Below are 16,765 nucleotides of genomic sequence, written 5' to 3'. Positions count from 1 at the left end.
AAATATAGGATATAAGAGAACAGTAGGCTACCCCAAACTCCCAGGAAGGGAGGGCAAGATAAAACTGTCCTATAGAGATAGGTAGGTAGGTAGACAGACAACACAAACAGATGCATAGTAGTCAAAATCTCTGCCCTAGTCTCTGAGTGCTTTAGGCTAGCCCAGGGGTTCACAACCAGGAATCCCTGGAGCCTTTAAGAGCTCCTTAGCCTTTCCCTTATATCCTGCCTTAACAAAAACCAAAGGACCCTTGGGTTCTGGATCAAGCTAGAAGATTCTGTAAGGAGCCAAAGGGCAAGAGCTGGAGGATCAAGCTGAAGGATTCAGTGAAGTACAGGACTATTTGACAAGTATTTTGGATGGATCAAAGTGGCATGATGACTGAAGGAGCTGAGGTAGTGAAATGTTCTGTCTGCAACATGATTGTCTTCTTACCACAGGGGGATGGCTTTTACATATTCAGAAAGTGTAAATTAGTGGCTCTGCTGGAGGAGGTGGTATGGGGATTAGAGGAAAAGCACTCTTGAGAGAGCAAGTGCAGGAGGAGGGAAAGTTATCAAAACAAACACAGGAGCACCAAACACAGGAGGGTAGTAAATGGAAGACTGTTATACATAGGAGTAGAAGAATAAGGAGAAGCTCCGTCCCATTGATGCTAAGCAATCGTTTTGAGGATCTGCCTGAAGATGTTGATTCACGAACACAGGAGCATTAGCAATTCCCCACGAAGAGCAAGCCCCTCCGAAGACCAAGAAACAAGTCACAGGCCCCCACAGGTAAGAGTTCCAGGACTTCTCCCCCACAGACCCCACAAAGCCCAAGAAACACTTCACAGGCCCCCACAGGTGAGAGTTCTAGGATTTCTCCCAAGGGTAGAAAGAAATGGGGACTGGTAATTGGGGATTCCCTGCTGAGAGGCATAGAGGCTGAAGCGTATAGACCAGAGGTTGTCTCGAGAGGTCTGCTGCCTACCTGGTGCACACATCAAGGATGTCACGGAATGGCTGGACAGGCTTATCAAGCCAACAGATCATCACCCCTTCCTTCTCATCCATGCAGGAACAAATAATACTCCTCAGCACAGCATGGAACGTATTAAGAAAGACTTTGTGGATCCGCGGGAAAAGGTAAAAGACCTGGGAGCATAAGTTGTGTTTTCATCAGTCCTTCTTGTAAGTGGTCGTGGCTTAGGAAGGCAGAGAGAAATCACGCAAGTAAGTGACTGGCTATGTCACTGGTGTCATCGGGAAAGGTTTGGATTTCTGGATCATGGTCAACAATGTCAATATGAGGGGCTACTATCAGAAGATGGTGTGCATCTCACAAGGGATGGAAAAAGTATTTTGGGGAGAACCCTTGCAAACCTGGTGAAGAGGGCTTTAAACTAAATCCAAAGGGGGAGCGAGATGTAAATTCAGAACCTGGTGTGATGGCAAGAACTGAAGATGGGAAGATTGCAAAGCTTCAGGGAATGGCCTAGAAGCAGGGAACTACTAATTTGCAAGGAAGTTCAAAAGCCAAAACCATGGGGCACACAAAGGATGGATTACGATGTCTCCACACTAATGCACAGAGTATGGGAAACAAGCGGGAGGAACTCGTAGTCCTAGTAGAGGAAGGGAACTATGACCTAATAGGAATCACAGAAACATGGTGGGATAAGACAATTGGAATGCTAGAATTGAGGGGTACAATCTATTCAAAAGGGACAGAAAAGTAAAGAAGAGGGGAGGTATAGCAATATATGATAAGAATCTTTATACTTGTGAAGAAATACAGATGCCTGAACATGAAAGTTCAGTTGAGTGTATTTTGGTAAATATAAAAGGAGAAGAAAAGAAGAATGGTATTATTGTGGGGGTCTGCTATAGACCACCAAGCCAATCAGAGGCCTTGGATGAGATACCCCTGGCCAAATTACACAATTCTCAAAGAGGAGGGAAACAGTGGTCATGGGTGACTTCAATTATCCGGATATCTGTGGGAAGACCAACTCTGCTAAAAATACAAACTCCAGCTTCATTTCCCAGAAAGTAGAGAAGGGAACCATGGGTTCTGCTACTTTAGACTTGATTTTTGTCAATAAGGAAGAACTGGTGGATGAGGTGGAAGTGGTGGGCACACTTGGTAGTAGTGACCATGTGATTTTGGAATTTTCAATTGTGGGAAAGAGAAAACCTTTATGTAGACGGACGTATAAACTGGACGTCAGGATAGCAGATTTTAACAGATTTAAAGGTATGTTGGGTAGAGTCCAGTGGTCAGAAAGACATGGGAGTAAGAGAGCTGGGAGTTTCTTAAAAGTGAAATACTGAAGTCTCAATCACAAACTATTCCCTTGAGAAGATGGAAGGAGCCTAAAGAAGCCAAGGTGGCTCCATAAGCAGTTGTCAAACAATTTGAGGAATAAATTTAGGAAATGAAAGGAAGGTCTTATTACCAAGGATGAGTATAAACAAATAACAATAATTGTAGGGAGAATGTTAGAAAAGCTAAAGCTCAGTATGAGCTTAGGCTACTAAGAAGTGCTAAATATAGCAAAAAAGGCTTCTTTAGTTATATTTCAAGCAAGAAAAAGAGTAGGGACGTGGTAGGACCACTGTGAGGATAAGAAAGTGAAATTTTAACAGATGATGAAGAGAGGATGAACTCCTTCACTCCTATTTATCCTCAGTCTTCTCTTGTGAGCGATGCAGTGCTTAATGTGGTGGAAACTTAACACAACAGGGGGGATGGAAATAGAGGCCAAGTATCACTGTGGGGGAAGTCCACAAACACCCAGTTTATTTAAATGAAACAAAGTCTTCTGGGCCAGATGAATTGCATCCAGGAGTACTAAATGAACTTGCAGATGTCATCTCTGAAGCTCTGTCCATTCTTGAAAAATGCTGGGCTAGCCTAACCGTATCAGATGAGAGAAGCTAAGCAGGATTGGTCCTGGTTAATACTTGGATGGAAAACCACTTAGGTAGTCTAGAGTTGCTATGCAGAGGCAAACTAGGGCAATCCACCTTTGTCCCTGGCTTTGAATTTGATTGGCCATGATTTGATTCCACTTTCTACCATCAGTCAAAATCACTGCATACTTGGCTCCTCAAGAATCTGTATCTATCAACCGCTCAAAAATGCCTCCTTTTTGGGTGAAGGATGTCCATTCTTTTGACATTGATTATGCTGATTTACACAACCGGTAGATGTGGTTTAGCTTTTACTGCCTTACATGGCAGGCAGGAAATTGTATTTAAAATGCATCCTGCCCACTGAAAAATAGCAGACGTGCCTGGAAGACAGATGCCAACTTTCTTTCCTGACATGATAGCTTTAGGCATAGAGTGGCTTTGAAACCCCCCCCCCCATGATACCTATTTAAGGAAGGGCTGTACCACATTATACCAATGACTCTGTAACTCAGATAAATGTTAGGCTGACAAGGCTTGAAGAATAATATTGTGCGTTACCTAGAACTGTTTGTGCAGGCCCTGTTTGAGCTACCCAGCACTGTGTGTGCTTCTGCCTGCTTTGGGTAGAAAAGAAAGTCTGTGTATGAAAATGATCCTTGCCATTGTAGGTAATATAAAGGGACTGGATTGGGTGGATGTAGAATATAGCCTAAAAACTTGGACCTTTTCTTTGCTCAGTCAATTTAACAGCCTTTTGCCTGGGGTGCAGTTCCATCCCTCACCTCCAGCAATTCGGCTCCTGGGTTGGTGAAAACATACTTCAGGCTTGGATTTGGGTACAGCTGCTCACAGACCTGACCTTGTCCTGACAGCTCCCCAAAGCATCATAGAAACCAAGGCATCATTTTTATGTTTCTCTGTTTCAACATATTGTTGTTTGCAGCAGTAGATGTTGTTTAGTAGCATCCTTAAGCTTATGAGCGGAACCTTTTAATAATGCGTTAAGAGGCTATTTGATGGCAAGGAAAGGATGACATTATGACTTCTAACATCCATTCTTTCATCCCAGCCGGGCTTTTAAGGGAAATCCTTAAGAGTGCTCAGCAGTACAACAGGCAGTGCAAGATGTATTTAGTTTAAAAGGTCTTGGAGAGCTTCCAAGGGGCCCTGGGCCAAGCCTTTACAACCAAACTGAAGAAAAAGCAAACTGTTTTGAGGGTTAATGTGCTCTCCATAACAACTGCAAAATGCCAGAGTGCAAAGCTGTTGGCTATCCCTGGTTATCCTCTTGGTTATCCTTGAGCTCACCTCTTCTAATTCAAGGCAGAGTCACATAGAATGACCAGGAGAATATCCCATGAGTGAATCATGTTTGAAAAGAGTGGTATAAATATACTGCAAGACAGGCAGCTCATGTACATAGGCAAGAGCATGACAGATAATACTGTAACCTGGGAGGACCAAATTTTATAAATGAGAAGCACAACCAAGCAGAGTTGGAGACAGGATTGTTTAAAATGACAAATCACAGCAGTCCTACACTCAAGAGACTGGATGTTGTCACGTGGGCTTGTGTGTCAGTATTAACAATGACACTTAGATATTAGGGATGGTCCAGGTAAAGTTCTGATTAATTAAATGGGAAAAAGATGAGCATGTGCTTAATTCCTGATGTTTCAAATAAAAGGTGCTTCACTTTGGCTGGAACATACTGCTTTTTTATTATTTGGTAGTGGTAGTAGTAATGTCAGTGGTCATAGTAGAGTGCTAAAAGCAGTAGAAGCGTGGTAGTAGCAGCATAACAACAATTGTAGTGTGGCTATAGAAGTTCAACTAGGAGAGTAGTAGTGAACAGAAGTAGTGTCATAAACAGCAGAGTGGCATTAGTAGTGGAATGGTAACTTAAATAGTAGCATTTGTAGTATTTGGAATGCTTAAGGCAAAGTACTTTCAAGTTCCATTGTTTTGAATGGGCTTAGAGAATGATATGAGAGCATCTAATGTTACAGCATCTTTGAAACTAAAAGGATGTGAACTAAGTCAATGTCTTGATGGGAGAGTACTAGCATCCTCACAATAGTACTCTGAGCTTTCTTTCTTTTAAAAAAGGAAGGTCACAGCATTATTATAATGAATAATGGGAAAGACATAAGCTTCTGACAAGACATTATTATACAAAGGGGATATGCCTTCTAAAGCTCAGGTATGATGTCAAATTCCATTGACTACAAGTGGAAAACCCCACATGCAGATTGGATTTCAGCAGCCTTCCCAAGCAAGCCATTCAATCTGAGTGGATGGAAGCACACAATATGATCAGATGACTCATGCTGACCGAAGTGGACAAGTTGCTAAAGACAGCGAAAGCAACCACTTGCCCTCTAGACCCATGGCCATCATGGCTACTAAAAACATCTGATATAAGAGTAGTGGCCCCCCTTAGGGAGATAATCAACCTCTCCCTTTCAACAGGAGAATTCCCAGGGGGACTAAAAGAGGCAGTGATTGGCCCGCTACTCAAAAAAACATCTCTAGACCCACAACAACCGTCCAACTTCTGCCCTGTCTCGCACTTAGCGTTTCTGGGAAAGATGCTTGAAAAGGCTGTTGCGGACCAACTAACAGCATACTCGGTCCTAGACCCTTCTCAGTCAGGTTTCTGGCCTGGCCATGGGGTAGAGACAGTGTTAGTCGTCGTGATGGACGACCTCTGTCACCAGTTGGATTGGGGCGGGTCAGCGCTTCTTATACTACTAGACCTCCCAGCAGCGTTCAACACAATTGACCATGAACTTCTTGCTCACCGCGTTGCCGATGCCAGGATCAGAGGGACTGCCCTTCAGTGGCTGATCCCCTTCCTCCAGGATCGCAGACAGAGGGTAGTGCTAGGAGAGAACACATCAAGCCGCAATCTGGGCCCAGTGTACCTAAGGGATTGCCTCTCTGCCTACAACCCTCAAAGAACCTTACGCTCCACCAGCTCCAACTTCTGGGTGATCCCTGGCCCCAGGGAAGCCCGCTTGAGTTACTGTTCTCCCCAATGTTCTATTGTTCATAATGTTATAGTTACTATTGTGTTATTATATACTGAGTTATTTGTACAATTATCTCTGTTTGATGTAAACTGCCCTGAGCCTTCGGGGAGGGCGGTATACAAATGTAATAAATAAATAAATATACAGAAACACACACACATTCAGAGCCTCTTCACAGATGGTGCCTCAACTGTGTATTTGTTGAGAAAATAGAAAAGCAACGACTATGGCTTAGCTGATCTTCATTTGGAAACTAAAAATAAAAGTAACTTTATATTGCAGCTTTGATCCGTCATGTGTAAAATCCATCACCTTTAATAAAATGGCTGCTCATTCCTCACAGGATTTTGATTGATAGCGCTGGAACCTTAGATCAAGCAGCAGAACGGAGAGAGGCTGGCTTATAAAATGTATTCTCCATGTCTTTGGGTTTTATATTAGACTTCCTACAGAGAGCTTAGGTCCCATTAAATGCACTGTATACCACTGAGCTCAGAAACACCACCACTCCTCACCCAAGGCAGCATATAACTATGCACCAGGACTGATGTGCCTTGGTTACAAGCTGCCAATCAGTACATCCAAAAAACGGTATTAAAAAAAAACACATTTAAGGATGAGCCAATGGTCCCAGATGCCTTTCCTTTGCAGCATGATGTGTTTTTGTCGGTTTTCCTCTCTACATTTTGCTCATGCTTTTATTTGTAGCATTTGTATTGTGTACACACATTCTGCAGATCTCTTGTATTGTGTACATACATTCTGCAGATTGTGTTCACAATGTATACATACAGTAGTTTTGTTCACAAATTGCAGCAGACACTTGCACAATTAATGTACCGTGTCCATGATTTTTCTTGACAATTGCTTTGCGTAATCTTCATGTTACATTTGACACTTATAAATGAATGTATGATCGAAAGCACACATTTATCCAGGTACGGTCCACATTTTTCATTTGTAATTGGAGGCATGTTGGCTCTATCTCTCAAACAGATATATACATACATTCACTGTAACATGTGAACAATGGTGATATATTGATGCTCAAATAAATATTGAAAAATGTGTACATTGTATTGGGAGAATTCAAACTCTCTTGGTTTGATTTCCACCTGGGAGGTATGGCATCTAAAGAGGATTTTCTGGCCAATACAACAAGGATGAGAAACTGGAAATCAGCACTAATGCACTTAAAGGGGAAAAAACATCTTCAGAATTATACTGTCAGGATAATTCTGCAATTTACTCTATTGCAGGAATATACATTGATATGTTGGCATAACTTTGGTACGCCTACACGGCAACTTTCTGTGCCCCCTTGACAGGTTGACATCATCTCCATAAAGGCAGACAATGAGAAGTGTCACATGATTCCCTGCTGGCTGAACAATCCTCAGATTCCCTCCACGCCAACCTCCCCCCCCCCCCCCACAAAAACCGCAGCCAATGCCAGAAAATCAGTGCTGTTATAGAAAAATAAAACAACGGGAGCTGTTTTATTGCACTCCTATCAAAAGGCATTAATGAAGATAGCCTGTGCCTACCTGCCTGTACCCAGAGTCACTAAACATTCTATTGCCAGAAGCAAGAGATGATTGACATGGTAAGTCTGGGCTTCTGTTTTCCCCTGCTGACACACTGAAGCATTCTCAAATACAATGTGGTTTAAGTTTCTCTTGCTAAATAGAACCTAATAGACAACTGTGAGAGAGGAAAGAAGAATGTTGCCCTGCAGGCAGTCCCAGCAGGGGAAAATGCCTCTACAGCTTCTGTAGCAGGAAGGAGGAGGTGGAAGAATTGCTCCATTATGATAGAATCATAGAATAATAGAGTTGGAAGGGACCTCATGGGTCATCTAGTCCAACCCCCTGCACTATGCAGGACACTCACATCCCAATCGCTCATCTACTGTAACCTGCCACCCCTTTGCTTTCACAGAATCAGCCTCTCTGTCAGATGGCTACCTAGCCTCTGTTTAAAAATTTCCAAAGATGGAGAACCCACCACCTCCCGAGGAAGCCTATTCCACTAAGTAACCGCTCTGTCAAGAACTTCTTCCGGATGTTTAGATGGAATTTCTTTTGAATTAATTTCATCCCATTCATTCTGGTCTGTCCCTCTGGGGCAAGAGAGAACAATTCTGCTCCATCATCCATATGGTACCCTTTTAAATACTTGAAGATGGTTATCAGATCCCCCTAGTAGTCTCCTTTCTAGGCTAAACAGACCAAGCTCCCCCAATCTTTCTTCATACGTCTTGGTCTCCAAACCCTTCACCATCTTTGTTGCCTTCCTCTGGACACGCTCCAGTTTGTCAACATCCCTCTTCAACTGGGGTGCCCAAAACTGAACACGGCATTCCAAGTGAGGCTAAACCAGAGCAGAGTAAAGCGGTACCATCACCTCCCATGATCTGGACACAATACTCTATTTGATACTGCCCAAAATTCCATTTGCCTTTTTAGCCACCGAGTCACACTGTGACTCATGTTCCATGTATGGTCTACTAAGACTCCTAGATCCTTTTCGCATATACTACTGCCAAGACAAGTCTAACAGCATACTCAGTCCTAGACTCTTCTCAGTCAGGTTTCTGGCCTGGCCATGGGGTAGAGACAGTGCTAGTCGTCCTGATGGACGACCTCTGTCACCAGTTGGATCGGGGCGGGTCAGCGCTGCTTATATTACTAGACCTCCCAGCACCGAACCAGAACAGAGTACAGCAGTAGAATCACCTCCCGTGATCTAGACACAATACTCTTAGCCTTTGTAATGGAATTCTCCAGCTCTAGTTAACTTCTCCCAAAAGGAGTGTAACTTCACTTTCTCAACCATTAAGAGCTTGAATCTGCCTATTCTCCAGAGCTGAGGGAAATGGTAGCCCAATAAAACTCTTCTCCTATCTGCCAACTGACTGGGAGGAGGGAAGTCCAGAGAAGTGACTCATACAGAGAAACAACAAGCAGCCTACTCTGTTTTACAACCATACACAATGTAGACGGAGTGAAATTACTTGCATCCAAGAGATGTCAATTGGACATAGCCAACAAAGAATGAAGACATGGTGGGCAACCTCTTTTGAAATATATATTTTGGACCATAAGAATATTTATCTCTCCGAGTACATATTTTTGGAACTATAACCCAAGATCTTAACATAATCAGAAAGTTGCACACTGGAAGAAAGATGACTTACGATTTCTGTGGCACTGATTTGGTTGCAATTTTGCCAGCTGGTTCACTCCATTCTGCAAAGAAAAGCATCACTTTGAAATAACTGCCACTGGATTTTGCTGTTAAGTGCTACTCCATCTAATTGTAAACAGGGTTTCACTTACCTGTAACCATTGTTCATTGAGTTCTTGTGCGCAGACACATATTGAGGCTGCATAAGCGCAAGGCCGGCCATGCAAATCTTTTCTAGCTTTAGCCCTATAGGAGGTGCTACCATTCCGTCATGGTCCGCATGGGTGCGGTTTCCCGCCGGAACGCACATGTGACCTAGACGGAGTGCCCCCTCTTTCCTCAGTTCCAAGCCGCCACCGCAAGCCTAGGCTGGAACTTCACAGCCAAGACCCCAAGACAAAGGCTCATAACGGGGACAGAGGGAGAGACTGTGTGTCTGCACACAAGACCTCAATGAACAACGGTTACAGGTAAGTGAAACCCTCTTTTCATTGTCTGTCTTGTTGTGCAGCCCCACACTGGGACCTTCATGAGCTAATACCTGAGGATGGCGGGATGAGCCCTTAGGAGAATAAGGACCATAACACTACTCTGCCAAATTCCAAATCCCTCCTGTCTTGGAGGTGGATGGCATAATGCTTTGCAAATGTATCTTCCCTTGCCCAGGTAGCTACATGGCAGATGTCCACCATCAGAACCTTTCTGTGGAATGCAGCCGATGAACCCATGGCCCGGAGGGAGGGAGCTCATACACTAAGGGGCAAGGAACCTTTGCAGCCAAATAGGCCAACCTGATGGCCAAAACCATCCACCTAGCCCGCGTATTAGGAGAGACCTTATTACCCTTATTGGGACCCCAGTAACATACAAATAAAGAATTTGACTTTCTAAATTCCATTGTCCTACTCAAATATATATGATGGTGACGTTGGGTATCCTTCTGAGGGTACTGTTGTTGCCCCTTGGAACAGGGAGGTTGATGTCTCAAGGGGTACTGCTTAAAAGGACATGAAGGATATGGTTGATTGTACTGGTGAGAGAGGAGGAGGACAGAATTGGGGTGCCTGGAAACGTTGGCGGTAGAAGGTCGGTTTGTATTGGATGGATGGAGGAGGAGGGAAGGAGCTGAGGGATCGACTCTTTTTCATTGAGTTAAGGAAATCATCTGTAGCAGCAGCAAAAGGGTGTCCTTTTCAAATGGCAGGTCTTGCTCCTTGCATCAAGGGGTAAAGAAGTTCCCCGCAGCGGCAGAGGGTAATCATTGTGGCCATGGCCTGGGCAGCCACCTCTGCTGAATGTTGACCTACACTAATTGCCTGCTTGGATGTCCTCAGGGCTTCAGTCTGCAGTATCTTGGCTAGGCCTTTGTCCTCAGTAGGAAGAATATCCAGGTATCTGGAGATACCTTCCTATAGCAACATCTGATATCCTGCACTGATGGCCTAATAATTAGCTATGCGGAAAGACAAGGCTTCAGATGAATAGGCCTTGCAGCCTAGTCCATCCAGTTTGTGGCTTTCCCTATCCAGGGGCGTGGCATGCCGATCAGAACACTTCTTGATTTGGATATCCCGCAGGACAGAGGAGGTAGATGTAGGGTGGGTGGAGAAGAAGGATGCAGAATCCGTCTTTACCTTATAAAAGGAATCAAGCTTCCTGGGGATGGGGGAGGCCGAAGCTGGCTTCTTCCATATTGGGATGGTGAGATCCTCAAAACCCTCTTGGATTGGAAGGGAGATAGAGCTGGGGGGTTGAAGAATATAAGTGGCTGAGGACCTTGTCCTTAGAGCATCTCCTTTGTATGGCCAAGGTTCTGACATCTCTTCGACAGATTCTCACCCTAAGGTGAGTGAAAGTGATAATCCCTGACGTTGGCATCTGGGGAGGGATCTGAAGCGGTAATAGAACGTGGAGGTTGGAAGAGTGTGCCTTCTTCCATTTCAATCTCGTGGCCTTGGAGGTGGTATTCCTCAAAACCAAAGGACACAGGTGGACTACCCTCGTAGGGCCAGTACCATTGACCCATGCAGATGGGGGACAGATCGTACAAAGCTTGTGAGGCTGAGTACCAAACCATTGGAGCCAAACATAGTTGCAGTGGGCCCAACGGAACTGGAGATGGAGTTTTCTGCATCAACAGAACCGTAGACAGACCAATGGAGGTTGAGTAATTGTAGCTGAACAGGAAGCCTGAATGGGAGGATGCTCATGGAATAGAACGGTAGAAGTAGACGGAGCCATAGATTGAGCAGCTGTTCCATTCTGCTATCACAATCAACCCCATGGTATAAAATAATTTTTTAAATCCCACTCTGGAGCATCATATTTAGTAAACATAACAACACATAATCTTAGAATAGCCTTAACATCTTTGCAGTTTGAAATGATGCCATCAGCCATGCTCTCTGGGCGTTATCTCCAAATACCAAACAGTCCAATGCCTGTGTATATGTGGAAATTCATCTGTTGAGGACCTGCCCCACTATGTTTTGGCTTGTTCCCTGTACTCCAAACCCAGGAGCAAATTCCTTGTCAAGTTATTACCGAACTCATACCCCATTATTGATTCTGAGAAAATCACCTATCTGTTATCAGATGTTGACCCCTATAATTCATATAGAGTGGCACTTTTTGCTCTGGCCGCCAGGAAGTTCCAAGCCAAAGCATTTTTACAGGAATCTCCACCTTGATACACCATTTTTTTCTTATTCCAACTCAGTAGCCCATGTTTACAATTTTATGTACACAATATTGGAGAAATATTATTTTATTTGTATGTCTACCATATTGTTTTGATTATGCTTTGTATAGCATTTGGCTATATACAATAAATGTTTTCGTTTCATATCGTATCGTATCGCAGCTGTTCCATAATCCAAATGAGACGAATTGTAGCTGTGTTTAGTCTTTCTCATCTTCTTGATATGAGGCTTTGAAGATGGAGCCAGAGTGGCTGGAACTGTAATGGCCTCCGATGTTGCGGGAGCCAGGGACAGTACAGACGGAACCAACAGAACCATCTTATGTTTCTCCACCCAACTTATAACCATGGTAGGAATGGATCTAGTGGAACGAACCAACCAGGGGTAAGGGTGGGAGCAGAGGAAGGCTTGGGTGCCGGCTTGGATCCTTCAGGGCTTTCCCCCAAAGCGCTGCCTTCAGTCTGGCAGAGTGATCTGACCTGGCCTTCAGGGTGAAGTGTTGGCAGATCTTACATGTGCCAATATTATGATTCTCGCTGAGGCAAAGGAGACTGAAGTCATGATCATCCGTTTGCGGGATCTTCACTCTGCAATTAGAACACTTCTTAAAAATTGCCTTTGAAGCCATGTCAAAGAAACAGGAGCTAACCAGAGAGCGACTGTTCTTCGCGGTGGCAAAAAAGGAACTGAGGGAAGAGGGGGTGCTCCGTCTAGGTCACATGTCCATTCTGGTGGGAAATTGCATGCATACGCACCGTGATGGAATGGTAGCACCCCCTATAGGGCTAAAGCTAGAAAAGACTTCTGTGGTCGCCCTGCACTTGCAACAGTTCCAATGTGGGGCTCCAGAAGAAGACAATGAAAGTGATATTATGATGTCCCTCTAAACAGAATATTATATGGTATGCAGAATAATATTAAAAACCCTAACAAATCATAGCTGTTATCTACTTCAGCAGCAAGGAAATGAATTTTTCAACCCTTATTGAATTATCCTTAATGGAGGGGGTATCTGATGGTTTAGGCTACAGACAATGAAGACTTACTTTGTACATTATATCCTGAGGTCAGATTCTGTGTATCCTGCAAAGAAAACAAACAAAATGTCAACATTATTTAAGGAGAAAGATCCATATTTATTTATTTGATTAATAGTACAAGGGCTACATCAACAAAGACAGATAATTCATAGAAGCCTGTACTTTCCCACCAACATTAGCATCATAACATACACTCATTTGGACAAAAAAGAAACCTGTTCATATCTAGGTCCAGATCACATGAATGTCATGGAAAAAGGCAATTTGCTATGCAAATACTCAACACCGATCTCATCTTATTTATTATATTTATATACCGCCCTCCCTGGAGGCTCAGGGCAGTTTACATAAAATGTAGAAAAAATACAAGAAACCATCCATAACATATAGATAACCATAGCATAAATGCTATTAACTGATCATTGTAACAATGGTAACAGTGCAACAGATCCAGGAGCAGAACACATTGATAGATTTCTGAGAGGGGGGGAGCAAGGGCCCTGCAGATCTTGTTGGTCACTCAGTCTCAACCGAATGCTTGGTGGAAGAGCTCCCTTTTACAGGCCCTGCGGAACTGTTTTAGCTCCGTCAGGGCCCTGATCTCCTCCGGGGGCCAGGACAAAGAAAGCTCTGGCATCTTGTTTGAATGTGCTTTCCACGAGCATCAGTTCCTGCTCTACCATGATTTGCACATGTCAAATCAGATTGCTTACGTGCCAATGTGGTGCAACAGTTAGACTGGCGGTTGGATGTAAAGTCAAGTTGCAACTGACACATGGCAATTCCATGCGGTTTTTAAGGGAAGAGCGGAAAAGGAGATTTGCAATTGCTTGTCTCTGCACAGCAAACCTGGGATTTTTTGGCAGTCTCTCATCCAAGCACTAGCCAGGGCCAACTCTGCTTAGCTTCCAAGATGATCTGGTGAGATCAGACTAGCCAGGGCTATCCAGATCAGAGCAGAGAGTTGGACTAAAGCCCGGGGATTCCAAGTTTAAATCCCAACTCTCCTATGGGAGCTCACTGGGAAACCTTGGGCAAGGTCTTCTCTCTCAGCCTCACTTAGTTCACAGGGTAATGATAGCAGTAAAATGGAGGAGTTGGGAGAATCATGTTTGCTCCCTGGAGGAAAGATGGCATTAAAATGTACTAAAGAAATAACAATTTTGATTCCATGCTTCCTCCAAAATGCACATGGTAGCATTCATGTATGTCTTTGCTTTTGTTTTAACCTCATAAATCCTCTAGCTCTGTGCGCATGATAGGAAACACAGTCTGTGCATTGCACATGCTTGATGTTTCTGATGTCACAGTCAATGCACATGCAGCTGAACATGCGATTTAAACCCCAGAAAAATCCAAGTACTGGTCCCCAGTTACATTTGTAGGTTGAAAGCATGTTGGCTCTTTCGTACAAACAGATGTATACATGTACAGGCAGGATATTTGTGTGAGCATTGTAATCTGTAAACAGGGCTCTTGTGGGGGTAGGTTAGGCAGAGAGAGAGAGGGAGGGAGAGGGAGGCTTGAACTGAATAGGGATTTGCATCCAGGTTTGCCAGGTTCGCCAACCTAAACAGTTCCACAGGGCCTGCAAAAGGGAGCTCCTCCGCCAGGCATTTGGTTGAGGTCGACCAAACCACCGCTTCCAGTTGGCCCCCAAGATCCCCCTTACGACCAACACTAATCGGTTTTACCCACTGGGTCCAGTAAGAGTTGAGCTGAGGCTCTTGCAATCTCTATTTTATGGTATTATTGTTATGATGATCTTGTTAAATTATGATTGTTATAATATTACTGCTGTTACTGTTACCTTGTTACCATGCGTTAACTGTATTCTTCCCTGTTTTCTGTAAACCGCCCTGAGCCCTCGGGGAGGGCGGTATATAAATATAATAATAAATAATAATTAATTAATTAAATAAATAAATAACCACTGCAGCACATTGATTCTCATGGGCCAGCAGATGTGCTAAGCACACTTAAATGAGATGGGAATCAGACGGAATGCTTAGGTAAAAGGTAAAGGTAAAGGTATCCCCTGTGCAAGCACCGAGTCATGTCTGACCCTTGGGGTGACGCCCTCTAGCGTTTTCATGGCAGACTCAATACGGGGTGGTTTGCCAGTGCCTTCCCCAGTCATGACCGTTTACCCCCCAACAGCAAGCTGGGTACTCATTTTACCGACCTCGGAAGGATGGAAGGCTGAGTCAACCTTGAGCCGGCTGCTGGGATCGAACTCCCAACCTCATGAGCAAAGCTTTCAGGCGGCTGCCTTACCACTCTGCGCCACAAGAGGCTCATCGCCACAAGAGGCTCATGAGATGGGAATCAGACGGAATGCTTAGGTATGTATAGGCTTTACTGGGGGTGAACGTGTGAAAGAACACAAGCTTTAGGCTTGTGAATAACTCACCCACCACACAGAGAATGGTGATCTGTGCTAACATGCACCAGTGCCTACATATTTGATTATGAGGGAGTCAAATGATTCTTTTTAAAAACAAAAGCAAACGACCCAGTTCTATGGCTCAATTCTGTTCTATAAAGTGTCAGAACTATAGGATGCTGAAATGATTAAGACCTCTGCGGTTCCTCCTTCTGGAGCATGATTAGTTCCTAATGTTCTGTCATGCTGCTAGTCAATCCCTTGCTAAGCAAATCATGCTGTAACAGTAAACATGGCACTTTAATTCTGAGTGTCAAAGGGAAAAATAAATTGCAGAATGACCGTTCTCCTTTTCGACTGCATTATTACACTTCTGGTGGGAACGTTTAATTTAAAGAGATCTATAACAATGTCTGTCTTGTGCCCACATTTCCAAAAGCCATGCTCCAAAGCAATCATTACTGCTTCTAAAAACTGTTTTGTAAAGAAAAATGAGTAACACAATCCAGTCCAAGAAAAGCTATTGGGAATCCTATTCCTTCCTAAAGAAGAGAAGTACACATTTAATATTTTTCCTTTTAATATATTAATCTGAAGTGATTCTTGGTCTCCCTCAGAAAGAAAGACACAGAGGGATTATGCATAGGATGCTTTGGGCTGATCCTGCATTGAGCAGGGGGTTGGACTAGATGGCCTGTATTGCCCCTTCCAACTCTATGATTCTATGATTCTATGATTCTATGGGCCGTGAAAGTTGGGCCAGTGCCTGCATGGCAGCAGGGCTGATTCCCATTTACACATGATGCTGGCACTGTCCATGCCCCCAGCTGTCCGTCCGGGGTGGAGTGTGAGTGCCAGGGGATTTTTCCCCTTGTTTGTACGTGGGATGCAGCGTGGCATGTTGCCCTGCCGCTAGGAATCCAGGGCAACCCAGGGTAGCTGCCGCCATGCATAATTTGCACATGTCAAATCAGATTGCTTACGCGCCAATGTGGTGCAGCAGTTAGACTGGCGGTTGGGTGTAGTGGTTAGGAGTGGGGCGAGCCGGGTTCGATTCTGTGCTCCCCCAACATGCAGCCAGCTGGGTGACCTTGGGCTCGCCACGGCACTGATAAAACTGTTCTGACCGAGCAGTGATATCAGGGCTCTCTCAGCCTTACCCACCCCACAGGGTGTCTGTTGTGGGGAGAGGAAAGGGAAGGCGACTGTCAGCCGCTTTGAGCCTCCTTTGGGTAGGGAAAAGTGGCATATAAGAACCAGCTCTTCTTCTTCTTCTTCTTCTTCTTCTTCTTCTTCTTCTTCTTCTTCTTCTTCTTCTTCTTCTTCTTCTTCTTCTTCTTCTTCTTCTTCTTCTTCTTCTTCTTCTTCTTCTTCTTCTTCTTCTTCTTCTTCTTCTTCTTCTTCTTCTTCTTCTTCTTCTTCTTCTTCTTCTTAATTGGTCGCAGAGAGCAATCCTAAAAAGGTCTACTCAGGTATATATGGGGTAAACTGCAGGGGGGGGTAAAGATGCTTC

The 16,765-nt window shown here is 44.1% G+C and overlaps 1 protein-coding gene across 3 annotated transcripts in view; it reads right to left on the bottom strand.

Annotated features, from left to right (window-relative positions):
* The window catches only part of AFF2 (ALF transcription elongation factor 2), a 417,511-nt gene that overhangs the window by 152,247 nt on the left and 248,499 nt on the right, over nt 1-16,765 (bottom strand). For all 3 annotated transcript variants that reach the window (XM_077308979.1, XM_077308981.1, XM_077308980.1), the window contains exons 6-7: nt 12,873-12,909; nt 9,135-9,186 (exon numbers count right to left, since the gene is read on the bottom strand). In XM_077308979.1, the coding sequence (XP_077165094.1) occupies nt 9,135-9,186; nt 12,873-12,909 (89 nt within the window). The remainder of the gene's footprint in view (nt 1-9,134; nt 9,187-12,872; nt 12,910-16,765) is intronic.

Source organism: Paroedura picta, chromosome 13, assembly GCF_049243985.1.
Source record: "Paroedura picta isolate Pp20150507F chromosome 13, Ppicta_v3.0, whole genome shotgun sequence".
In the NCBI taxonomy this organism is placed as follows: Eukaryota; Metazoa; Chordata; class Lepidosauria; order Squamata; family Gekkonidae; genus Paroedura; species Paroedura picta.
This window is presented reverse-complemented; position numbering and strand designations above follow the sequence as displayed.